Source organism: Choloepus didactylus, chromosome 2, assembly GCF_015220235.1.
Source record: "Choloepus didactylus isolate mChoDid1 chromosome 2, mChoDid1.pri, whole genome shotgun sequence".
Classification (NCBI taxonomy): domain Eukaryota; kingdom Metazoa; phylum Chordata; class Mammalia; order Pilosa; family Megalonychidae; genus Choloepus; species Choloepus didactylus.
The window spans coordinates 169,363,109-169,390,580 of NC_051308.1; the positions used below are offsets into that span (position 1 = coordinate 169,363,109).

At 35.7% G+C, this 27,472-nt stretch overlaps 1 protein-coding gene across 3 annotated transcripts in view; it reads left to right on the plus strand.

Annotated features, from left to right (window-relative positions):
- SLC44A5 (solute carrier family 44 member 5) overlaps positions 1-26,735 on the plus strand; it is a 386,861-nt gene extending 360,126 nt beyond the window's left edge. For 2 of the 3 annotated variants that reach the window (XM_037826900.1, XM_037826901.1), the window contains 12 exons: positions 2,797-2,928; positions 6,417-6,516; positions 8,703-8,795; positions 9,248-9,335; positions 12,824-13,086; positions 13,598-13,692; positions 14,233-14,336; positions 16,260-16,333; positions 16,959-17,029; positions 17,146-17,234; positions 19,791-19,875; positions 22,854-26,735. In XM_037826900.1, coding sequence (XP_037682828.1) covers positions 2,797-2,928; positions 6,417-6,516; positions 8,703-8,795; positions 9,248-9,335; positions 12,824-13,086; positions 13,598-13,692; positions 14,233-14,336; positions 16,260-16,333; positions 16,959-17,029; positions 17,146-17,234; positions 19,791-19,875; positions 22,854-22,966 — 1,307 coding nt within the window. In that variant the 3' untranslated portion in view covers positions 22,967-26,735. The remainder of the gene's footprint in view (positions 1-2,796; positions 2,929-6,416; positions 6,517-8,702; positions 8,796-9,247; positions 9,336-12,823; positions 13,087-13,597; positions 13,693-14,232; positions 14,337-16,259; positions 16,334-16,958; positions 17,030-17,145; positions 17,235-19,790; positions 19,876-22,853) is intronic. The other variant, XM_037826902.1, reaches the window with a different exon arrangement.
- The last annotated feature ends 737 nt before the right edge of the window (positions 26,736-27,472 follow it).

A 27,472-nucleotide genomic window follows, 5' to 3' on the forward strand; every position in this document is an offset into this window, starting at 1 on the left:
TAAAAAAATAGAAGAAAATCCCTACTCTCATGGAGCTTATATTTCAAGGAGGAAAAGGAGGACAGACCATAAATAAGTAAAATATATAGCTTGTCATACAAGAAACAAAATAAATAAACCCAATAAATGGTATGTCAATTGATGATAACCACAATAAAATAAAAGCAAGGGAGAATATCCCTCCTGCCCAAGGAGCTTCAGCGGCAGGGGAGTTGCAAATTTGAATAGGTAATTAAGGAAGGCCTCACTGAGAAAGTGACATTTAAACAAAGAACTGAAAGAGATAGGAAAGTAAGCTACGTAGCTTTCTAGGGTAAGAGAATTCTGAGTGGAGGTCAGCAGTTACAAAGGCCCAGAGGCAGGAGCATGTCTTCTAGGTTCAAGGAACAGCAAGGAGGCCAGAGTGGCTGGTGCAGTGAGAGTAAGTAGAGAAGAAAGGTCAAAGAAGAAACAAGGGTGAGGAGGAGGGGCCTTATGGGCCTTATGGGCCATTATAAGGACTTTGGTTTGAGATAAGATGAGAGGTTTGAAGAATTTTGAGTAGGAGAAGTGAAGTGATTTACTTATATAATTAGCCAAGCTCACTCTGGTAGCTAATAGGCAGGAAAGGACAGAAACAGGGGCAATTGTTAGGAAGCTATAACAAAAAAAAAAAAAGGACAAAGATATTGTGAAATATTCACACCAGAGAAATATTATTCAGCAGTGAACTTTTTAAAACCATGGTTACCTGCCACAACATGGAAGAATCTCAGAAACATAAAATATTGAGTGAAAAAGCAAATTACACAAGACTTCCTATATAGTAGGATACTGTTTTTATGAAGCTCAAAAACAAACAAAATAAATAATATATTGTTTTACAGCTACATTCAAATTATATGTAATAATGTTATAAAACTATTAAAATAAGGAAGTGGTATACACAAAATTACGATTAGTTCTTTGACAGAGGAGGCAAGGGATGTTCTAGGGAAGGTCTCAAGAAAACTTATAGGATCTTAAAGTGGTTAATGCATTCACATGTGTTCATTTTACTACATGCTTCATAACCTGTATTAGTATTATATATAATTTTGTATGTATCAAGTATTCCATAAAACATTTTTTAAATGATTTTTAAAAGTACACTGGGAAAGCAATTCCTAAAAGAGATTTCTCTTATATCCCTGTGGGAAGCAAATGTCCTTTCTATTTTACCCTCATCCTTCTCTTTCTATGAGCTTCACTCTCTCACCTCATATCTAAGAACCAGTTAGCATACCGTCAGGGGTTTTAAAAGCTTGTCTTCATTATTGCTGGAACCTTTCTAATGGACCTAATCTGAACCCATTGATCATTAAGAGAAATAGACCTCTTAACTCTGGTTTTACCCACACTCCATCTAGACCCATGTAAATAGTCATTATAACATCTGAAATACAGAGTCTTGAGGCAAATACAGTAAGTCCATATTTGCCTTGCCTGGACACATTCTTTGATATGAATGTGCTTTTAGGTGATTCCAACAAGACATGATTTCAACACTGAAAGTTTTTCAAAAGGACTTTTTTCTTTTCTAACTTAAATAATGGATTTAGTTTTTGAATAAGCTATACATACCCATGGTTCAAATTTCAAAAGGTAGGATGTTTTATTCAGTGAAAATATTCCTTTTCATTCCTATTCCTTGGTGTGCTGGTTTGGATGTATTCTATCCCCCAAAACGCCATTATCTTTGATGCCATCTTGTGTGGGCAGGAAATGTATTAGTGTTGATTTGGTTGGAGACTTTTGACTGGATGTTTCCGTGGAGATGTGATCACTCAACTGTGGGCGAGATCTTTCATTGGATAATTTCCATGGAGGTGTGGCCCCGCCCATTCAGCATGGGCCTTGATTAGTTTACTGGAGCACTATAGAAGTTCAGACAGAAGGAACCAGCTTGCTACAGCCAAGGGGGACACTTTGAGGAATGCAGAGGAGCTGAGAGAGTAGCTGCAGCTTACAGAGACATTTTGAAGACAGCTATTGGAAGCTGATGCAGTCATTTTGGAAATGCCATTTTGAAACACAACCTGGGAGCAAGCAGATGCCAGCCACGTGCCTTCCCAGCTAACAGAGGTTTTCCAGACACCATTGGCCATCCTCCAGTGAAGGTACCCGATTGTCGATGGGTTACCTTGGACACTTTATGGCCTTAAGACTGTAACTATGTAACCAAATAAACCCCATTTATAAAAGCCAGTCCATTTCTGGTGTTTTGTGAAATGGCAGCATTAGCAAACTGGAACACCTGGTCACTGAGTTTCCCTCCCTAGAGACAAAAAATATTATGTTTCTTGTTTGTCCTTCCAGAAATACTTTATGTGTATAAAAGCAAATATATATAAATATTCTTTTTATTTCCTATTATACAAATTGTAGCATATATTTATATCATTTTGTGCCTTGCTTTTTTCAATTAAGAAAATATCTTATAGATCATTCAATATCACTAGACTTCCTCATCTTTTATGGAAATATAGTACAATAATGTATAAACCATAATTTATATAACCAGTCCCTATTGATGAACATTTGGTTGTTTCCAGTCAAAAGGGCTTGCAAAGTCAAATATCACCAAGTCATCCAAATAAATGCTGAAAATATTTATATCAATTATGGTGTCACACTTTTAGATCCCAATAAAATATTTACTATGTAAATATATCTTGACCCTGCTGATCAATTTCATGTAGCTATGTGTGATAAATGTATAGCTTCTAATTCAGAAAATAACATTTTATATTAGTCTGTTTTTCTTTCCTTTTCAAGGAATATGGTACTGTTACTCAGAATACATCAGGCTTCAAAGAGATACAACTTCTGATTTAAGTATATATGACATTGGGATTCATTCTGACGTCAGCATCTACTTTCAACTGAAACAAACATGGTTCACTTTCAGTGAGTGGATTTTAAACATTGGTTTTATTAAAATTGTAATATTGAGAAGGTATCTTTTTGGCTAAAACAAAGCTTGGGTTAGTGTAACCTGTTGAATACATTTATCACTGATGTCATTAAAGGTAAAAATATCTATAATCCTACTAGGTACAGTAAATGCAAAAGTCATTGAGGTGAACTTACTGTATAACCTAAGAAAATACATTACAATGATATTGAGCTATTCACCTTTAACCTAAAATCATTTGGATGTGAATATTTATAGCCATTAACCTGATATCCAAGAAATATATTTTAAAAAGAAATAAATGCTTGATTTTTCAAACATTTTTTAAAAAGGGGAAAAGGAAAACAATAAGAAATCATTTTTTTCATAACAAAGACATTTAAACTCTTTGCTATAAGAATTGGAAGTAATAAGTAAATCATATAAATTTACATATTTGAAGTGTTTATGCAAATTATTGAATTGGTTAAGGATATACTAAATTTTTAAAAGCAAGATCATTTCAGAGATGGCTTTAATCCCATATTCTTAGAGTTGTTTTACTATAACATTCTTAGCACTTCACCTCTGTGAAATTTTGTTCATGTTCTTTAAAAATAATCTCTGGTTACAAGATGCTTTTAAAAAATTCACCTTCATATTGATGAAGTTAGAGAGCCAGGTGAAACATGCTTGGGGAAGCCTGGTAAAGAACCCAAAAAGAACGTTGGTGGGGGAGTCAGAATATCTTGATCCCAGGAATGGGGTCCTTCCTCATATATTTGAAAACCTGGTTTTGTCACTCCATCCAAAAGTCATCAGATTTTCGAGGACGGGCTCACAGTAAATAGACATGTACATTATGTCACCAGAGTGCCATTTTCTTTGTTTACACCATTAGAATACTCTCCTTGTAACCAGAATGAATACATAACCCACCTAGGAAACCCCTTTTCAGGGATCAAGGTATATGAGAAGTAGGATTACCAGTGAGAAGCTTTTTTGGTAATGGGCTTGAATAGCATTGAGAGATGTTTTCTAAAGGCTGATGCCAAACTTGACCTATCCCTGCTGCACCAAAGCCCCCATGAGATTACTTTTGTCTGCCAAATTCTGTTTTTCTCTTTTTCTTGGATAGTACTGGATAAAAGTGGCAAATTCTTGCTCTTTAACATCCCAATTCCAGCTCTCATGCAGAATTGTTCCCTTTACTTAATATTTTTTTTCAAATGTTGCTGAATTGTTTCATTTATAGCTTTTTCTTTTTAGTTAAATAAATCAGGCATCTTAAAAATGGCATTCCTAGTCAGTTTTCCTGAATTGGTTTCCATATCTCCTTGGCCAGCCAGTTACTGTTATCTGTTATTTCTAAAGATGACTACTCTCACCCATTATGTGTTGAGATCTCTAGTTTTAATTTCAGACAGATATATAAGTTACAGTTTCTGTGGTCATCCACTTCTGTCTCTTAAGGGCCTTCCATGCAAAAATCATTGAGTTGATCAGAATCTGTCATTGGAAATGTTAAGAGACTTACTTTCAGGAAAATACAGAGTTTTCTTTTCAAGACTAGCAATACTAATCTTTCCTTAAATGGACCTCAGCTTTCATAACCCATTTATTAGCATTCATTGATTACTTGTTCTGTGTTTGGGCAAAATTCTACGCACTAGAGAAAAAGATATACAGATGAAATTACAATCATTGGCAAAAGCACTGAGAAAAAGCAGAGTTAAAAATATAAAAATTATAATTTTATGTGTCCTGGATTGTGTTAGGAGGTGGTTCTATTTCCATCTCTGCCATTAACTAACTTCATAACTTTGCATTTATCTCTTAACCCCCAGAAACCAGTCTCCTCTTCTGTGAGTTAGGGAGTTATACCAGCTGCTCTATAAATTCTCAAAAAATGTGTTTCTATTATTTGCTCTCATTGAAAACAAGGTGTGTGTGAGGGGTGGATATAGCATGTACATTTCAAAGACATTTAGTCTAATTTCTCTAATATAACTGTTTTGAATATGTAACTTTGCAAAGGTAGAAGTTAATATGTAATATTCTTTATCACTACAGTGTCAATACATAAAATAACTTTGATATATCTCATTTTTTAGGTTGTCCAAAGAAGATAATGATTTTAGCTTAATATAGCTATACTGCATAATTTTGGACTCAATTTAGTGTTTTAAGAGGGTAAAATGTGCATGAAGACATAAATATATAATTAAAGAAGACGTAGAAGTGAGATGATGTATTACTAAGATCCTCCCAAACCTCTGGGTTAACTGAGTTCTGTTTCCTTGGAGACATTAACTGATATGTAATGTAGTATCAGACCTTAGTGTATAACAATAGAAGGAAATGATGAGCTACCCATTACTGGAAGTGTTCAAGAATGAGCAGAATAACTATCTTGCAAGGATATTATAGAAGGAATTCCTTCATGAATGAGAATTTAATTTAGACACACCTTTTTAACTTTTTAACATTCTGAAATCAGGATGTGTCTTACTATCATTGAATAGACATTTAATGAAGAGCTTCTTTTCTTTCCTAAAAAGATATTACTCAATTAAAGATGTGTCTTAGAGTTGAGAAAATATATTATTTATGACTATTTGATCTCAAGTAACAAAAACTAATTCACACTAGCTGAAAAGAAAATTAGAACAGGCTGGGGATGGGGCAAGGGGTTTTAAGAATGCAGAAGTATCTCACCAAACTCAAAAACAGAAAAACAGCCAGACTTTCAAGTCTACCTGGATCCAGAAAATGAAAATCCAGAAAGAACTGAAGATTTCCTCTCCTTGTTTTCTTTCTTTATACACATATACTTTATTCTTTCTTTGCAGATTGACTCCACATAGCAATGTTTTTGACATAGTTCATCAAATTCATATATTCTCAGTTCAAGAGATTTATAAATTCAGTTCAAGATTGAACTAAATCCTCTTAATATTAAATCTGAGAGATTTATTGGCCAACTTGGGTTAGGTTTTCACCCTGATCACAGTGGTGGCCATTGAAGAGGGGCACAGAGTAAAAACATGGCAGCCAAGAGCCCCTGCCCATCCTGTCAGCACAGACAGTTAAGAGGCATTGTGAGCAGGGCAGGTAGCCCCAAAAGTTTCTTCTCTAATGATTCTCTTACTCAGTGAACTAAAGGGGAAAACATCTGAAGTAGAGCTATGTAAAGCAGCACTTTCTTCTTCCATGCCTAATTTCTTATTTCTACAAATGGTGTCAGATATTTCCATGGCTGAAATGAGGCCTGTCCATTTGAGTTGCTCAAACTCTAAAGGTTTTAACCTAGGTTTCTTAGCATTTCTTAGAAATTTTGAAAGTGAATTTCTAAGATTGGCATTTTCAGAGAGGTAGTACTGCTTAAACTATAAGGTATCAGATTTGACAGAAATGATTCTAAGCTCAGCCCTTTTGCAGATAAAGTTTGTTTTTTTGACTGATTTGTATCATAGGCTGATTTTTTTTTTTTCGTTTAAAGTGATAGCGCTCAGCATCATTGAAATATTGGTCATCCTCATGCTGATCTTCCTCAGGAATCGAATCCGCATCGCCATTGCCCTGCTGAAGGAAGGGAGCAAGTAAGGTCCTTGATGTGGAAACTTAGATAATGCATATCAGTTCAAACACTTGTTGTCTATTGCTTAGCTGTCCTGGACTCCCTTCCCTCTAACCTTATTTAAGAGAACTACTTTTCATCCAGGAAGACTTGTTCAAACAAGTTCAAACTCTGCCAGTTATTAGAAAGGTCAACTGACAAGTCCTTTAATTTCCTCACACTTCAATTATCATAGGGTAAAATAAGGATAGAACCTGTCTAATCTATTTTTTAGCATTATTGTGAACACTAAATGTATATTAGGAGAATAATGTTTGTAGAAGAAGTGATAAATAAAAGTTACTATAGATTATATTATTTCCATCCTGGGTTATATGTTAATATCAATATTTGAAATCATTTGCAGACCTTTAAATTACCATAATTCTATAGAGCCAATTATATGCTATTACCATTTCTGAATGAGTGACAAAATTTGCTAATAGGACAATTGATTCTAGCAGCACCAAACTATACATTTTGTGTTTATAGCACATAATTCAGGAACACTTTATACGCAGAGCCTTTTTTATTTTAAAATGCTACAAAATAAACATTTTAAATTTTTCATAAAATTCATGCTAAGAGGTAATAACACCTACTGTTTACATACGAGTCCAAAAGGTCACTTGAGGATAATACCCTAAACTATGAATAATGCATAGAAGAAACAAGGAAAACATTACTGTAAAACCAGCAGGCCATGCTCTGTGTTTAGAATGATGGAGGCTAAGTTGCTAATGACCGAGGACAAAATTATTTTTAACGGTTTAAAGGATTATTTTAACAAAATTGCCATTTATAATAATAATAATGCCACCTAAAACTAGTGGTTTAAATAGTTAACAAGCCGTTTGTTAAATTAAACTCTCTTTCCCACAATAACTGAAGCCCTATCATTAGCCACTGGAAACTACTGATTTGCTGTCGTTTATTTTTTAAATAGCATGATATTGTGCAATTTGCTTTAACTTGCCCCACTTGTCATGCTTCTAAAAATATATATTTAACATGTATATATTCTTATGCATATATGTGTGTGTGTATATATATATATATAGCTTAGCATTGTGAAAAAAAAACTTGAAATTCTAATTGTTTGTCTTTCAGTGGAAAAGAGGATTTTGATTCTCCTCTTCATGAAAATGATCCCTTAAAAGGCCACTACAACTGTGACAGGTTGACAGGTGGCTCAGGAAAAAAATAAGAGCTGAAATAAATGGGTGTGAGAATACAGGGTAGTAATAATGTAGGGACACCCAGTAAATTCGTTTAAAAACAGTGTGTGGAGGAAGAAGAGATCAGCACAGGTCAAAGAAGGTAACAAATGCAAAGGGAATCTAAGACATGGCAAAAGAAGAATGCATTTGTTCCATCGTATTTCTCAGTGGCTATATCAAACACTATTGTGTTTAAACCTGTGACATATCCTGAAATGGATATTCAAAAGGATAGTTAGGAACAGGGTAACTAGGATGGGGAAAATCTCAGAAACCATGTCCCATGAGAAAATATCAAACAAATTATTATCCTGGAAAAGAAAAGAATAAGGAATCACTTAAAGAGATATTGTGTGGGAAAAGTGGTAGAATGGTAATTTCTTCCCCAGAACGCAATGAATATAATTATGGGTGGGCAGATAAAGAAGAATTTTTGAATACTTTGATAGTTAAGAAAATGTAATAAGCTGTGTCATGTAAAAAAAATCAGTTCCCATCCCTCAATGTGGTCCCCAGACCTAGTGAACATGTCTCAAAGATAATATAGAAGGGTTTCATGAATTATAGAGGGATGAGTACATAATCTTCAAGATTCTATCCAATTCCAAATGCGTAGAAATCTTAAAAAGGGAAGAAATCTCATCATTATAATAAGTCAAATCTTTATGGGTCAAACAGAAATAGCCAAAGAGAGGAGGGTTTGAGGAACTTTTGGCAGACATCATACATGAGCATTAGAAGAATGTCCCTTACTTACTAAAAAAATAAAGCATTTAAACCAACTTAGAATATGCCAGAATGATCAGGGGAAAAAGAGAGGGAATTTTATTACCACTGTCCTTAGAACAGATTCAGCCAAAAGCTTTCTTCTAGTTCTAACAGAAGGAAATTTAATTGAGAAGCTATATTTCTGGATCATTTTGCATTTCAAATATTTGTTTTATTTCAGAGCCATTGGACACATCCCCAGCACGTTATTTTATCCAATATTAACTTTCATTTTCCTCTCAATCTGCATTTCCTACTGGGCCATGACAGCAGTGTATCCTTTGGTAATTGACTACTTTAAACCTCAGATCCACATAACCCTTCAGAAACCAGGAGCTTGTGCCCAGGGTGTTCCATTCCTGGGAAGATTGGCATTTTTTTTTACAAGCTTTAAAATAGTTTTAGTCTACTGATTGAATTTTTCTCAAGTAGCCATATAGTAGAGTTTTATTTTATTTTGTCTTCACATGTGGTATTTCACTTTGGCAATAAACTAAGAAGGCCCCTTTATAGTTTACTCTTTCTAAGAGGCCACTCAGTGCAGCAGATCCATATTACACTAATCCTGGCTTGAAAACTGCATAAACTATTAAAATATTACAACGTAATGGTTATTTTTAAAGATATTCTACCCATGGACTTTTGAGTTATCTGCATTATCTTCTTGTCTGTTCATTTGTTTTCAGTCTGAAAGTAAATAGTTTATCCTTAATAAAGTTCATTCAGTTTCTTGGCTACATCAGGGACACCTGTATACAAAGTTGTAACCCCAGGTGGGAAATGTGTGCATGATAATAAAACCTGTGACCCAGAGGTAAGTAAAATAAACTCTCTCATTTACCTACTTCAGTACAAAACTCTGCTACATTCCATCTTGCAGTTTTTTAAGAAACACATCCTGAAACAGAGATCCTACTCATTGATGTGGATCATTGCACAGACGGAGAAGGTGGGTCAGATGGTAGCAGAAGAGCATAAAATGGTGGGCAGAATGGAAAGAAAGCACTATAATTATTTCCTGGGCTCACTTGTCCTATCATACACCCAAGAGACATGTATGGTCCATAACACTAATAAATGTGAAATTATAGTAGGTGCAGAGTGATGAACATATGTTGAAAAACAAGATACTTTCCAGAGCTTATTAAAGAATAATATGATGAGTGAGAAGTTTCAGGTCTCCATTCCCCAATAGAAGGTTCGAACAACCAGCAAAACTGGCAGAAACTTCTTTCTAAAAGCACAGAAAACATTTAAAGGACTGCAGTAGCAGGGCTAGTGCAGAATCAAGTGAAAGGCACTTAAAAGCAGTAGGATCTTGTGGTGCCCTGGATGGCTCACAGGCTCTGAGCAAAGCAGGACCACAATGCCAATGCAGATTCCTGGTTCCAGTTCTGGAGAGAGCAGATTTACCCTTCTGCAGATACCAGGAGCATGTATGTCTGGTCTAATCGCTCTGATGGTGGCCTGAGGGACTCACCATCCCAGGACTTGCCCTGCATGTGGAAGGCAGCGCAGGGAGCTTTCCTACAGAATGCTGTGGGATAGCAGTCAAGTTGTGCTGCCTAAGATGAGGGAATGTTTGCTGTAGAACATACAATGCAGTGCTTGGGACCAGGAAAAAAACTGTTTCCTAGGGGAAAGGGGACATTTGGAACAGTGTAAACAGGGAAATTCCTAGGGCCACAAAGACAAGATGCTTGTGCAGAAAGGATACGGAGACCCCTACTCTTTGGCCTGGAGCTATGTATGGATATGCCCTGAAGGAGCACACTTGGACCTGTCAATCTTCAAAGACTGCGAAGATATTTTCTTTTTTTCGTGTGTGTGTGTGTGTGTGTGTGTGTGTGTGTGTGTGTTAGCTCCTGGCCATCAGTGAAAACTCTGTCATAACACTGGCTGGATACAAGCTTAAGGAACAGATGCCTTAGAGACTAAGTATCAGGGATAACACATTAAATTATCAAAATGTCCAGGTTTCAACAAATGGTTACAAAACATACCAACAGGAAGCAGTGGCCAGGCAAAGGAGATGATTAGAGCATTAGAAACCATCAATTAGGGGACCCAGACCCAGGACATTAAAGACTTTAAGAAAATAGTCATAATTAGCTCAAAGAACAAAAGGAAAACATGGACAAAGAAATAAAGGATATCAGGAAAACAATAGACGAACACAAAGAGTATCAGAGAAATAGAAATTATGAAAAAGAATCAAACAGAGCTGAAGACTACAGTAATAGAAATTTAAAATTTCCAAGAGTGGGTTCAACAGCAGATTGAAGCTGGTAGAAGAAAGAATCAGAGAACTGGAAGATTAGACAATTGAAATCAATCAGACTGAGAAGCAGAAGTGAGAAAGAATGAAGAAAAGTGACCAGAGCTTGAGCAATCTGTGGGACACCATCAAACGTACCAATATATACATTGTGGAAGTCCCAGAAGGAGATTGAAGAAATAATGCCTAAAAACTGCCACATTGAACAAAAAACATGAATATACACATCCAAGACATTCAGCAAACTACAAACAATATAAACACAATTAGACCAAAATCACGACACGTTATAATCAAACCGTCAAATGATGAAGATAAAGAGAGAACTCTCAAAGCTGCAAGAGAGAAGTAACATGCCATGTGCAAGGGAGCTTCAATAAGATTAAGAGCTTATTTTTCATCAGCAACCAGGGAGGCAAGAAAGCAGTGGGATGACATATTTTAAATGTTGAAAGCAAAAAACTGCCTATCAAGAATTTTATATCTGGCAGAACTGTCTTTCAAAAATGAGGTAGGGATTAAGACATTCCCAGATAAACAGAAGCTGAGAGAGTTGGTCACCAGTTGACTGGCCATAAAAGAAATGCTAAAGGGAGTTTGCAGGTTGAAAGGAAAGTACACTAGACAATTGACTGAAGCCACATGAAGAAATAAAGATCTCCAGTGAGAGTAACAACTGCGTAAATATAAATAACAATATTGTATTATATTTTGGGTTTGTAACTCCACTTTTTATTTCCTACAGGATCTAAAAGGCAAATGCATAAAATGTAATGATAAATCAGTGGTTTGAGAGTCATAATGTGTAAACACGTAATTTGTAACAAGAGCTACATAAAGGTGGGAGGACAGAGGTGTACAGGAACATAATGTATATATTATTGAAGTTAAGTTGTATCAAAACAAACAAGATAGTTATAGATTTGGAATGTTAAATTTAAGTTCCATGGTAACTACAAATAAAATATCATAGAATATGCAAAATCATAGAGACAGAAAGTAGATTACAGGTTACTGAGGGCAGAGAGTTGGAGGAATTGAGAATTAAAGCATAATGGATATAAAGTTTCTGTTTGGGGAGATGGGAAAGTTTTAGAAATGGAAGGTGGTGTGATTAGTCCCATTGAATAGTATGTGGGAATGGTTTCAATGGAAAAGTTTATGTTATATATATGTCCCACAATTTAAAAAAAAAAAAATGAAAGAGAAACTAAAGAGACAGAGACAATTAAATGCAATACATGATCCTGGATGGGATCTAGCAAGGGTGGAGAAAAGGCTCAAAGGGATGTTATTGGGACACATGAAAAAAATTGGAATATAGACTGTAAACTTTATATTCTAGTTCAATTTCTTGAACTTGATAACTTCACTTAAGGTGGCTACATAAATGAATATCCTTGTTCTTAGGAAATGTATATGGCAGTATTTAGTAATCAAGGAGCATGATTTTTTAAACCTTCTCCCAAGTGTTCAGAAAATAGGTTGATTGATAGATGATAGATAAATAGATAGATATGATATGATACAGAGACATAGAATGATACAGCAAATGTGGCAAAATGTTAAAATTGGCAGATCTGAATATCTGGGGGCATAGGGAGTTCTTTGAATGATGGAGATCTCTGTATGGGGGTTGCATTATTTTGTAACATCTCAAAATGAAAAGTTTAAAAAAAAAGAGTAAGTTCTGTGTGCCCCTGCCCAAATTGCAAAATGTGAGCCAATAATAGTAATTCTGGGTATTTGGGTGGGAGGTATATTGGAGTCCTGTGAATTGTTTCTGTATTATTTTTGCAATTTTCCTGTGTTTGGAATTATTTCAAAATAAAAAGTTTTTTAAAAATTATATTAAATGATATGGCAGAAAAATAGAGGAGGTAACATTAGAAGCTAATGGAAAAAGTCAGGACATGCATTTGGGGTCTAGACTAGAGGAGAAGGCATGGAAGATGTTAACTTGGAATGGCATTGAAAACTGTACTCTCTGTGTGTGTGTGTTCTTTTTTTTTCCCTGAGTGCAGGTATTCAATACAAGTGAAATTCCCAAAGCTTGCCCTGGGTCTATGTGTAACTTTGCTTTCTATGGTGGAACGAGCCTGTACCATCAATACATCCCCACCTTCCAGATATACAATCTATTTGTCTTTCTCTGGCTTATGAACTTTGTCATTGCATTGGGTCAGTGCACCCTTGCTGGTGCCTTTGCTGCTTATTACTGGGCCTTGCAAAAACCTGATGACATCCCACCATTTCCACTCTTCACTGCATTTGGACGAGCCATACGGTAAGCTCCATCGTGACTCTTAATCTGTTTTCCCAGTTGTAGTTTGCTTGTAATTCGGACTTGGCTGATTAATTCAAGTGATAAAGGTATAAATGAGGTCAAAGGTAAAACTCAAGATTCGTGAATGACAATCGGCTTTGTCTGGTGTCATGGCCGCAGTTTTAAAATATTACCTAGGTCAATATCCTTCCTAATTACATAGTTTACTGGAAGGAAGAAGAGGTAAAGGAGGGTGCCAATGCAAGATTAAGAATTAACTTGGTTCTGTCATCTCCATTACTCAGCTCAAACATCCTAGTATCATTTTTGTTAATGAAGGGCAAGACAAATATATATAGTTCAAACTACCCTCCATGGAGAGAACTTTATCAATCTAAATAGAAAAGTGCATGAAGCTCTGTCCTATTAATCCATCTGCAAGTCCCTTATAACTGTAAAAATTGTGAGCTAACATCTTTTTAGTTAATAGTAAAAACATTTTAACTTGTATTCTCATTTCATCTCTGCCCAGATATCACACAGGTTCCCTAGCATTCGGATCTTTAATTCTTGCATTAGTTCATATGTTTAGAATTGTTCTAGAATATCTGGACCGCCATCTTAAAGGTAAAATTATAGAATTTATCTTATTTAGACTTTCTGACTTTGTGTAGGGAATAAACTTGGGACGGGGGCAAGGAGGAGACATGATGCCTGTAGCTTCTTGGTATAGGGTAGTAAGGATGGAGATACTCAGATTTGGGATATGTTTTGAAGGAAAAGTCAGTACAACTTAATGAGGGATTGAATGTCAGATGAGGGATAACACTGGTAAATAAGAGAGAACATTTGCGATGCTAGTTACTAAGATGTAGAAGCCAAGAGAAACAAATTTGAGAGAGTAGATCAAGAATTCTGTTTTTTTCATATTAAAGTCAAGAAGCATGGTAGAGATGTCAGGCAGTTCCAAGTCTAGAGCTCAGGACAGCTCTAGATCAGGCTTGAAATATAAATGTGGGTGTCTGACATAAATCTTCATACATGACAGACATTGTTTACAAACATGTAAAGTCTGTTTAGAATGCACCTTAAAAGTTTTATTATTTGTTATGATTCATAGGGTTCAGTTGACAATCATTAATAGATCTTAATATCTCCTTCTTATAGATGGCCAGAGCAGCTTGGCTAAATTCCTACAATTCTGCCTGAAATGCTGTTTCTGGTGTTTGGACAAACTGATAAAGTTTTTAAACAGAAATGCCTATATCATGGTAAGTAGATGATTTTTTATTTACTATATCTCTTCTTTGCAAATCCAAACCCCATGTCTATATTGCTATCTCTAAAGCACTTTTGCATCATGCAGTTGCATTTATCGCCATGTTGATGCAAGTTTAAAAATCCAATGTATGATTCCAGGTTTTTCTAGTTGAGACAGGATCTTAACTGTGCTTCATTATTACCTGAAATATCTTTTTGAAGCGGTAAAATATTATTTACATGGTAATATCATATCATAGATTGGATATGGTTTTGTGTGTCTGACATAGTTTACAGGGAAGAAAGCTTACATAGTCTGTATTTCACTCTGAGAAGAACATATCTTTCTAATTCTTAGATTTGCAAATTTTTCAGAAAGATTTGCAAATTTTTCATGATCCTCTTCATGAAACTTGTGTCCAGGTATGTGGACATTGACAATGACTGAATGGATTTGTTGCTTATTTCCCATGAGAATATGGAGGCATCAAAAGCAAGATTATTAGTAGGGGATCCAGAAATGTAATTCTTCTAAAATTTAGCAACCACAACTTTTATGGCCCTTGCTCATTATCATAGTTAGACATGGTCTGGAGAGGTGTTTATTGTGGAGATTAAAATAGTCATTAATTTATATCCAGTGAAAGTATTTTATTTAGCACTTTTTTTAAAATTAAATTTTTCAGTTTTATTGAAATACATTCACATACCATACAATCATCCATGGTGTACAATCAGCTGTTCACAGTACCATCATATAGTCATGCATTCATCACCCAATCTATTTTTGAACATTTTCCTTACATTAGAAAGAATCTGAATAAGAATTTTAAAAAAGCAAAAAAGAACACCCAAATCATCCCCCCCATCCATCCTATTTTTCATTCAGCTTTTGTCCCCATTTTTCTACTCATCCATCCATACACTAGATAAAGGGAGTAGTGCGATCCACAAGGTTTTCACAATCACACTGTCACCCTTTGCAAGCTACATTGTTATACAGTCGTCTTCAAGAGTCAAGGCTACTGGGTTGGAGTTTGATAGTTTCAGGTATTTACTTCCAGCTATTCCAATACATTAAAACCTAAGAGGTGTTATCTATATAGTGCATAAGAATGTCCACCAGAGTGACCTCTTGACTCCATTTGAAATCTCTCAGCCACTGAAACTTCATTTCGTTTTATTTCGCATCCCCATTTTGGTCAAGAAGATGTTCTCAATCCCATGATGCCGGGTCCAGATTCATCCCTGGGAATCATATCCCGCGTTGCCAGGGAGATTTACACCCCTGGGAGTCAGGTCCCACGTAGGAGGGAAGGGCAGTGAGTTCACCTCCAAGGTGGCTTAGCTAGAGAGAGAGAGAGGGCCACATCTAAGCAACAAAGAGGCACTCAGGGGGAAACTCTTAGGCACAATTATATGCAAGTCAAGCCTCACCCTTGCAGTTATGAGCTTCAAAAGGGCAAGTCCCATGATAGAGGGCTCGGCACATCAAACCGCCAGTCCTATTGAGCCCTTTTAATCAGTAAATCAAGCATAGTAAAAGGCATGTTTCCTAAGACTAATTTTTAATGTGGAGACTATAACATGTAACCAGATCAGAAAAAAAAACTTTAACCAAAATATGTGAAAGACAGAAGCCACTAACTGGGATTTTGAAAAAGACCTGCCCCCTTTTGAAGCTGTCTAATCCCTTAAACTCTATAGTGGTTTAAGGGTATATAGCACCTGAAGCACACATTATTGTCAATGACCCTGAGAGTTGTTGGGAACTCAGAGTTCCCTGATCTCCCACAAACCCAGAAAGTGGAAAGAGAAAGGGGAGTAGCTCTATGGATGACAGAGAATTGGATTGTTTTGCTGTCATTGGATTGTCCTTTGGTCTTGTTAAGATATGTTACTGACTCCAGAATACTATCAACTGTCTTCCTTAGATTGCAATATATGGCAGAAACTTCTGCAAGTCAGCAAGAGATGCTTTTAATATCCTGATGAGAAATGCTATAAAGTAAGTAATCATGCTGAACATTCCAATAGCCAATGTGGTGAACCCTGGGCATTACATACTTCTCATGTGATTTAAACTGTTGGTGGCCTTATGAGACATGAATAGTATCATGATAGGTTTAAATTTTCTCTCTCAAACCATTAATCTCTCTTCATATCTTAGCATTATTGCTTTCAACATCCACCTATGTCTTTACACCCACTGGCACATTTTTATTATCCCTCCCGCTCAAGCAATTACCCACATGAACCACATTATCATTTTGTCTCTGGTCGTTTCTCCTTTCATACAATAGCAAAATTGAAAGAGCCCTAAGTGAATAAAATCAGAGAGCAAATGCAGCATCCTCAGGAACCAGGGTGTGTATAAGCCCTGTATTAGAAAAAGAGGCTGACACTACCAATAATACCTGGCAGTCCTACAATGCCATCTTCTGTTTTTTCTTTAAAAATAAATTAGAATATCATCCCTGACTTCTACCTTCATTTCTTGCATTTAACCATTACCAAATAAAATTTCAACAATGATAAATCGAAATGAACTCATGAATTATTTAGTCCCATAAATTTCAAGTAACAAATGTAATTTAAACACCGAATTATACTTTTTACCCTCTGATACTCAGAATTGCAGTTATGGATAGAGTTACGGACTTCGTGCTATTCCTGGGAAAAATTCTCATTGCTGGAAGTATTGGTAAGTCATCGTCAAAATAATTAAAAAGTTTAAAAGATGCTTGGAAAAACCACTTTACTAAAAATGCTGTATTCCTTTGCAATGTATAATATGCATGTTCTGCCTTTTCAATATAGGTGTCCTGGCCTTCTTAGTCTTCACACAAAAAATCTCAATGATTATAGAAGGACCAACGACTTTAAATTATTACTGGGTACCTTTGCTGGTAAGAGCTGGGTATTTTTGACTCTATGATTTCTCAGAAATGGCAAAAATAAAAACTAAGAGGAATAACAAACAATGAATGGCTACAAAGAGATCTCCCATTAGAAGTAGTTTTAAATTCGATTTTTGAAGAAAGATTAAATCCAATCTTTAAAAAAATGTTTTCAAATTTTACTTTGGGGAGAACATCTAGGCCATACTGGTATCAGTATCTTTAAGTGACAAAACATGTACACCCAAAAATGTCATGCATCTTGACTGCATTTTCAGTTTCAGATCGAACTAGGAGTGGGATGATGGTGGGATGTGGGAGGACTTTAAAGGTTGATACTTAACCTTATAGATAGCACAGAATTCTTCCATTTTAAAATATCTTGTTGTTCCTAGTTGTTTTTTTTTCTTCTTTGTTTATCATTATAGATTTATATTTAGTATATTCTTAATATATTTGTGTCACTGTTCTGACCACTTGATCATTCCTGAACCTTTTTTTGGAAGAAGTGACTGCTGTTCCAATTTTACCCTCTAAGTATATGAAAGAACAAGATCTCTGTTTAATATCTCTTTTAGGCTGTAGGTACAGGGTAACTGGACTCACTTGTGACTGATTTATCAATCAATCCAGTGTCACAATTAGTGACACTTCTACCACTGTGTTTCTACTGCCTTGATAAAATTGTGCCCATGTGACTTTTGGCATCAAGTGATCAAACTCTGTATATGCATGAGTCATTTTCCATGGGGTTCTGATCCAAGACAATGAAACTTGATTCAGAACAATCTGACTGCTCATTCCTTTTATTTCTTAGGTTGAAAAAGTGGAGTACTCAAGTCCTAACAGTCCAATTCACATTCCCTGGAGTTTGAGCCTTGTCAGATGCAGAATCAGATAATATACTTTGAAAGTTCTGGGAGATTTGGGGTTCACAATGAGTTATTCACGTTCCATATAATCTACCTACCTGCATTTTTTTATTCATTTTATTGAGATACATTCACATACCATGCAGTCACACAAAACAAATCATACATTCAATTGTTCACAGCACCACCACATAGCCATGCATTCATCACCAAAATCAATCCCTGGCATTCTCATTACCACACACACAAAAACAACAAGAACAATAATTAAAGTGAAAAAGAGCAATCAAAGCAAAAAAGAACACTGGGTGCCTTTGTTTGTTTGTTTGTTTGTTTGTTTCCCTCCCCCATTCCTCCACCCATCCATCCACAAACTAGACAAAGTGGAGTGTGGTCCACACGGCTCCCCCAATCACGCTGTCACCCCTCACAAGCCACATCCCTACACAATCGTCTTCAAGATTCATGGGTTCTGGGCTGCAGCCCGACAGCTTCACCTACCTGCATTTTTAAGGCATTATTTCTGTCCAATTGTGTAAGATTAAATTCTGTGCACATATTCTCCCTTCCTCCAGTAAAAACGACAGTAGAAGAGATCCTCTCTGATACAACACACCTTACAGGGACTGTTGCAAAACAGAAATTACCATTCATGTAATTGTTCATATATATTAAACCCTCAGGTTGCAATAGAATATATCTGCTCCTCAAATCACAGAAAATGCTATTAAATATCCCAGAATTTATGTCCCAGCTTTGCTTAAGTTTATGTTTAATTACTAGCTAATATTCTGTTGAACTAGAGGTTTATTAAACTTATAAAGAGGCATATAGATTATGAATCATTGCATTTAGGAGAATTAAGAGTGATAGCTAACAGTATTAGGTCTTAGTCTGTGCCAAGTCTCATTCTGTTTTATAGATTGGTTTCCTAGGAAACAACCTCTGACACAGAGGATTGCATGCAGAAGGTTTGTTAGGAAGCACTCTCCAGAAATACACTTGTAAGGCAATGAGAAATGCAGGACTGGGCAGAGGGAGAAGTGGACCCACAATGTGGCTACAAGTGAAGCCTCAAACATCACAGGAAGTCCTGGCAAAGGGTCTGAGCCTTTGGATTCCTACATCAGGCAGCCATTGGCCATCATTTGCCTTCTGGGTCGTGGTGTAACCATGGGTGAGGCAGTTCCCTACAGTCTTGAAGGGAAGCAACTAAGTCATCAGCATTCCATATCCCCAACATCTGGTGAATGGGCATGACAGCTGGAGGAGATATGCGCAGATCCCCACAGTATCCATTATATATTAACTCACTTAATCCATATGTTATAAATACTATCATTACTCACATCCTCTTCTCCACAAAGAGATTATATAACTTTTTGAGTGAGTGACTGACCTGTGATTCAAACCTCTCTGTGTTCTTAATTCCTATGCTTTACTGCCTCAATGAGTGGAATCTACAGAATACTAAATCTGGGATATTTTTGGTAGACATTGGAGATGGTAGTAAGAAAATGTGTCTATAACCTGGTACATTTAATGTGAATCTCAGTGCAAAGCAAGCGAAAGCATTATCATTGAAGTTTTTGTTCTCTCTATTGAAATCTTTTCCCAACACAGAGTATCTCAAAACTTTTTCATCATGGCTCCATTTAAAGCTGTATTGTTGTTCTTCTTTACCCACTTACAGACCGTCATTATTGGATCGTACCTAATTGCACATGGGTTCTTCAGCGTCTATGCAATGTGTGTTGATACACTTTTCATCTGCTTCTGTAAGTATTTAGTATGTGTTCCCCCACCCTGCCCCACCCCAGTGCTGTAAGTGAAAGGATGAGAAAGTTAAGACCCATGTCCTTAGCTGACTTGTGGATTTGCTATGATCCAGCTGCAATGGCAAAACATTGTTTGGAAAGAGAAATTGCTTAGTAGATGCTCTTTAAACCTTAATAGCTGAAAGAATGAGGTTTGCAAAGCACAAGAGAGCCAGCTATGAAATTAATCTCCAATTTCATGACACGTTGCCAGCATGAAATTATTTTTTGCATTTCCTTATGTTTTCAAGTTTATATTAATGACTGGTTTCTGTTGTGCTTTGGTAACAGAGCTGAAGACATAACTGGGCTTTGGAAACTGGCTTTCCTGAGGAGAGGCAATAAAGCAAGATGGCAATGGTTTCAAAGACACATAGGGTCAATTCACACCATGTAACACAATAACGGATAGGATTCAGAGAGAAGCAGGTCTCAGAAGTGGCTGGATCAATTCTGATGCTTAGAGTTATAATATTTCTTTACAGCTTTTATCACTGACTTATACACCATGCCCCTGTGTGATATGTGCAGCTCACATACATAGAATGGATCAGTGCTCATAAGGAGCTTGATCTGCCCATCACCTTCAGCGTCAATTCTTTGACAAACCTCAAGACAGAGACTATAGAGTCAGGTAAAGGAACAGAACTTGTTTACCCTATAGCAAGCACCCTATGAGATTATTTCTCTGTCACATTACTCTTTAAAAAAAAGCAGAGAAAGCTTATTCTATGACAAAGCATTACTGAGTTTTGTACTTCATATAAAACTAACAGTTTACTTTTAGAGTATCCTTCAACACCAACTTCACACTGGAAACAGGAGAGGAGATACTAACTTAGAGAAAATTTTCAAGTGTAAAACTCATCAAAAATGGCCCAAGCTTGTTTTTTTCTTTCCAAACATTTCAAAGTCAATTTTCAACGTCAATTTTCAAAAATTAAGCAAATAAATCAGGAGAACTTTGAGCACTAGCTAGCTCTTCCTCTGGCTATAAATGACACTGGAATGTAAAATCTTTTCTTTGTGCCTCAGTGGTTTTTTAGGAAAAGTGTTCTACAAAATACCACATGAACAAGTTTCAGCTCAGGTATGGCCTGAAAGAAGCAGCACAGGAGTAAGATAGTGCCTAAGACATATTTGAGACAGGGTGCTCAAATGCTCGAAAGATCCTTTATCTCAAATGCTAATCATGGAAGCAATACTTGCAGATCCTACTAGTCAGCCCTTCCCCTTCCTTGTAATTAAAAATGTTTCTCAAGATGTATCTCAGGAAATGTCTAGATACCTGCAAGTTTCCAGACTTTGAAGTTTTGGCAAGTCATATGCATTTTAAATTAGCCAGTGGATTTTAAATTTGGGCAGTAAGAAATGTTTTCTACCAATCTTTATTAATCAATTGTCAACTTACTAAAAACCAGATATAATTTCAGCTTTATTCCAACATTGCAGTGGTGAACATGAACAGTTTTGCTTCAGACACTTGTCTTTGATGATAAAGAACAAGGGAAACCATATTGTATTTCTACTTCCTTCCCCAGCTGTTATCATGGGCAACAGCTTACTTTGGAAAGCATTCTTCCTAAGTGATACTCTAACCCAAATTCTGATTCGGTGGAAGTGTACCATTTATTTATTTATTTATTTATTTATTTATTTCTCTATATTTTTATACCTAGTATCTTTGCTACCAGAGAGCTACTTAATTTACAGAAACAAAACATCTTTTTATGATTATGAGGCATGGGGGATTCTGGTCTGGCACTGAGAATTTGGGTGGGAAAAAATGATAGCTGTAGATGATTACTAATGAGATCCAGACCAGGCTGCCTACCCTACATCAAGGGTAAAAATGATCCAGGTATAGAAATATCATTAAGGGCAATCAAGAACTTTGGGTATCTATCACGTTCCTTCCTTAGCTTTTCATATTCTATGTGAGGAAGGAAAGTGACTGTGAAGTCTAACATAAAATTTTACTAAACCAAATAAGCCAACCATTCCCTAAAATGTGTGAATAAAAATCAATTAGTTTTATCCTACAGATCTATGATTATCCTATGTGACTTGGCTACAAATAACATATAATCTTTTCTGATACTGCTCAAAATATATAATAAATTTGCATTTATACATTTTATCAGTTGATATTATATGCTGTGCATTGTGTGTATCTGCAGGAAACTTTTAATTCCATGCAAATTTCCCCTTGCTTCTCAGCAAAATTCTGATGCTTCCCCCAAACTGCCCAGCAGGTATGTGCCCAGCCTAAGCAAAGCAGGAACGTAAATTCACATATTATGGGAATCAGAAAACACACTGATATTAGCTTTCAAATATAATCTGAGCAGACTACAGGGATATGGGACAGAACCTTATATAGTTAAGTCGGAGGAGAACTGAAACAGGTGTCAAAAGGCTGGGTTCCCATCCTGGTTGCGCCAGAGCTTTCTGCGTCAGGAGAGTCATTTTATGTTCCTGGACCTCAGTTGCTTCCTCTGTAACATTAGGGAGTGGACTACCATTAAAATTGATTTTAAACTTTGAAATTCAATTATTATTCTACATTTACCACAAGATCAATATAATTTTTAACCTCTTCATCCCAGAGAATTTGACAATTTGTTTCTGAACTTAAAGTCATAGAGTTTAATGGATAACACTTTTGAAAGGACATGAATGATCTTATTAAACTTTAAACTATCAAAATAATATTCTTTTGGAGTGGGTGGGATTTAGGAAGTTTCAGTGTTTCTTAACAGAGGTTGAGGCCTCCTCTCTATTCCAGTATCAGCAACTTGACTGCACTTTTGTCTTATGTTTGACTTTCTAACACTGATATTTCTGATTTTTCCTTGTTCGGCTCCCCAATACATAAAAATGCGCCTCATCATTCTGCTGCTTGCTGCCTTTGCCTGCTTTGGCTGCTGCATATACAGGTGAAGATATGGAAAGAAATGATGGATCTACAGAAAAACCCTACTTCGTAGCCCCTAAAGTGCATGGAATTCTGAACGAGTTGAAACTAATTCCCCAGGAGCAGAAAAAGTAGAAAAGCTCCAAACAGTGCCACTCACTTTTAAGTAGAAGTTTTGTAAATTGGGTCAATTGTAATTGAAAATGATGCTTTTGATTAACGTGAAGTTCCTGTGCTTATTTCTTTAAAAGTCAGCAGCTGGTACCATCTGAGAAGTCAGGCATTTGATGATAGTAGCCTCTGTGAAGTAGGATACTTTATAGACTGTGATCCCAGCTGAACAGCAAGGTGTAAACATCAAACAATTTTCTAAATCTATAGCCAAAAATGTTTTAATAACTTTTATAACTCAGTGTGCTGTTTCCCATTGCAGCACTTTGTTAGCCTTTCTTTTTATAAAGTGTGTATTTGTAAAAATATTCAGGCAATTTTTAAAAGCACTATAAATGTACAATCGATTAGCCATAAAAAGATTGATTTATACCTAACCAGCATATGGTACTAAATTTGTAAATATGGTGCTATGGTTATATTTATACTGTTCAAGCTGGCAGGCAACTCTCTAAACTGTGATTAAACATGTATAATGGTTCCCTAGGAAGCATATTTCAAGAATTGATTCAAGGCCATAACAAACTTATAGAATTTAATGTTATACAGGTTCCACAGAGAGTAGTACTGGGTAAAAGTTTAGTGTGGAACCTTCAAAGCCCCTTCTGTTTCAGTGAAATTATATTTATAGTGAAGTTGAATCTGAGTTCTGTAATGTCATTTCCAATAGTATGAACCTCTGGCCGTGGTGAAAATATTCTGGACGAAACTGAAATTGTCACATAATCACACTTTTTGTCTCTAACCCAAATTTCCTGTTCCCATGATACAGAAAAACAGCATACAATTGTGATAGAGGAGTGATTACATCTTTTCATAAGCATACCTGTATTTCTAGGTTAAAGAAATTGTATGATTTGGTTCTACAAAAGGTTTAATTTTAACTCAACTCTCAGTGAGGAAAGAGAAAAGTTAAGACACTTTTGATTGTCACACAAAGGAAATATACCATTGACCCTCTGATAGGTGCCTTATCTGGTACCTTTTCAAGGGGCATACTACGGGTTAGCAAATCTCCCCCTCCAGGTCTTAGGAGGAACATCACTGCCAAATTCCACTCCTGCTGACCAGAGCAACAAGCTGGCTTCTGGCAGCCAGCCTGAGTCTTTTGCATGGTAAAGCAAAGCACAATTCAGACACACACACCTTGCCTATCCATCCCGAGTGTAAGCACATATGTTATGGCTAACAGTGTAAAAATAGGACACCCCAGAAGGAACATTGGATCAATTACCATCCTTTTGGCTTCTACACTAAGCTTATGAATACGGTTATTTATGTATTGACAGAGAAGGAGCATGAAGATCTGAGTATGATCCATGAATCCAAGAAAGAGTCAGAAATGTATAATTGTGTTATAAATTATATAAATACCAATGTTTTTAATAATCCGGAAGTGTGGGACTGAGATTTAGACTGACTCCGTGGGAGCGTATAGCGAGACGCCAGTAGGCTACAAGCCAGTGACTAGGGAAAATGTTCAAAATACTGTTTCTTATAATGGCCACCAACTCTTGGCTTACTTTTCTTGAGACTGTCATAGTCGGAAGGGTAACTGGGCTCCACACATTGGCAAACAGCCTTCCTCACTCTCATTCTCCTTTAAGTATAAAATGCAGGGACAAGTGATCACTTATATTCCTAAGTTTTTATTATTATTTCATTATCCAACAGAAAATGGGCTACAAACAGATCTAGTAGAATAATGACCTCTCCCTTAAAAGTGTTGAAAACTTATGGGTAATAAATTCCCTTCAGGAATAGTCAAAAAGTTAATAATAATAAAGCAATGGGTCTCAATTTTTATGCATTTAAATCACTAAATAAATATAGATGCCTGGGTCCCACCCTAGATATTCTGATGTTTGGGTGTGGGCCAGCACGTGAATTATCATAAAGTTCTCTAGTTGATGCTGATACACATAAAATTTGGAAAATCACTTGAAAAATATACAGTAAGTGAGAAACTACTTGCTTATTTTCACCTTCTATTCTTGGCTGTCCTAGGAGTTAGAAAATTGAGGAAGGCAAAGGAGATTAATTTGGAAACTTCTAACAATCATAACTTCTTCTGCATTGTAAAAGATCCTCCGTACTGGATGGGGCCCATGTACCAAATATTTAACAGTATATCTGCTGATTGGACCAGAAAATTCTCCAAAGTAAAAATTCTCTTCACTGAGCTATGGAAGTCCTTTCTAAACTTGGCTGTGTTTTAAAGCTATAACCCTGGGCTATAAAATCATAAGAAACAGAGTATCATTTTGTTAACTAATTCTTAATTATCTTAAGCATGTGGAAGGAAGAATTTCTAAGTGTAGAAGTTTTAACTACATTATGAGCTTATTTCTAGTCAAAATGATATTCATAATTACTTCTTTGTGGACTCGAAATATATAGTCAAAATGAGCATTGTTTTGAGAAGAAATTTAGAGGCCATTTTCTTACAAAGCAATTAATAACTGAAAAAACAAAGTAATATTTCTCAAAATTTGTAGATGAAGGATTTTAAATATACTAAATTTTACACGTCTTAATTTATAAAGTCATACCATATAAATTATTGATGGCAAAACAAAAATAATTTTGAAAAAACTTGGTAACTTGGAAAGTAAATTGAGAAATTGAGAACATAGTATTTTTCAGGAACTTGAAGGTAAATTTAGAAATTCCTGATGAATCTTTTTGTTTTTGAAATTAGTTTGCTATCCAAAGGAAGGTAAAAGTTATTTGTTTGATCATGCAATTGAGAGACATGCAATATTGGCAGAATCTGACCTGGTACACAAAATGAGATATCTTACTGACATTTTAACAAGGGCTGATTGTTTTCTCATACCTGTGTTCACAGTAATGTTGACGCCAAAATATGCTGTTCTTTAAAAACAGTTTGTACTGCTGTAAAGCAAATATACAGCAGATGGCGATGTTACTTCTCTTACCGTTTTGCTTTGACATTTACTCTGTGCCATTCTTCCTCCTAGTGGAAGATTTAGAAAGAAATGATGGCTCTACTGAAAGACCCTATTACATGAATAAAACTCTGCTGAAGATTTTGAACAAGCAAAATGTACAAACTAAGGAGCGGTAGAAGTGCAAACAGTGATCATCCTGCAGGGGTGTGTTACGTTTTTCTCATTTGCTGTGTCTGTGCAACACTCATTTCATGTGTTTTGTATTTAGCTCTGCTGTATTCACAACCTTGTTGGCTTTTTTTGCATGTTTTATACCAAAGCTTATACTGTAATATGTGAAGCCATCAGAAGTCACAAGGGAATTGCTAATAACATGGAAACATTTTTATACTAAGATCTTGTTTTGTAATTCATTTTTAAATATAATTGCTTGGATGTTTTGAAAATACTAGTGACTGAATATTCTTTTAAACATTAGATTGAAAAAGATATGTTATTTACACTGATAGCTCCTAATGTATTTTTTAAATTACAACTAAAAGACTTCTTCTGCAGGGAAAAGTTGGTACACAAAATGAAATTTTAAATTTTAAAGCTTTCCTCACTTCTGTTAGACAGTAAATCAGTAAAAGGACCACCCCGCTACAGATTTTGCTTTCTTTAAGTATAGAGTGTTTCCTATTAAACAAATTGCCAATCATGAAGTCTTCACTACTTAGTCCTTTTTGACAAAGTGCCTTACTGGCTGTTTAATATTACCCAGCTTTTGTGGGCAAGTTTACAAACATTGTTTAAAAAAAAAAAAAAAAAAAAAAAAAGCCTGCAATGTTTAGTGATTAAAACAAGTCTTACATTTGTTTTCCTCTTAGCTCACTGGTTGGAAACCATTTGTCATTTCAGTATGTTTGATATTTCCACTATATAGGGTACATTATACAACATGAACAATTTTCCTTGTGTCTAGTGGACATTTATGAATGTGTACCATACACAAGGGAAAAAAACTTGAAAGGATACTTGTTGGGTTTGTCTGTTTCTTAACTAAAAAAGAGACATTTAAAATGTACTCTTTTCTATAGTAAATCTTTGAAAATACAATAGATATATTACTGCATTTCTCAGTGTTTTACACAAATTGGAAAGGGAAACTTTGAGGAATCACAAAGGGAAACTTTACCCCCAAGAAAGGGTGCTCACAGATGTCATGTACTAAACAGCTCCATTTTAAATTATTGGTTTTTGTCGTCGAAGCATGTTTTTTATGTCGTTCCATTTTCTAACTTTGGATATGAAATAATCAGTTTACTTATACTATGCTGTTCATTCGTGTTGTGCTAATATAAACAGGAACATAATTTCTAATTCAGTTTTAAATGACTTTACTAGTACTACTAACTTTAAAGAAAATGAATTCTGTTTGTTACTCAGTGTTACAGAAAGGGTCCATAAAGCATTCACTGTAAGGAAATGTCAACACAACAGGATAATTTTTTAAAGCCTTGAGAATCAACAAGTTACCATCAGTTTATCTATTATCACATTTCTGTTTAAAGGT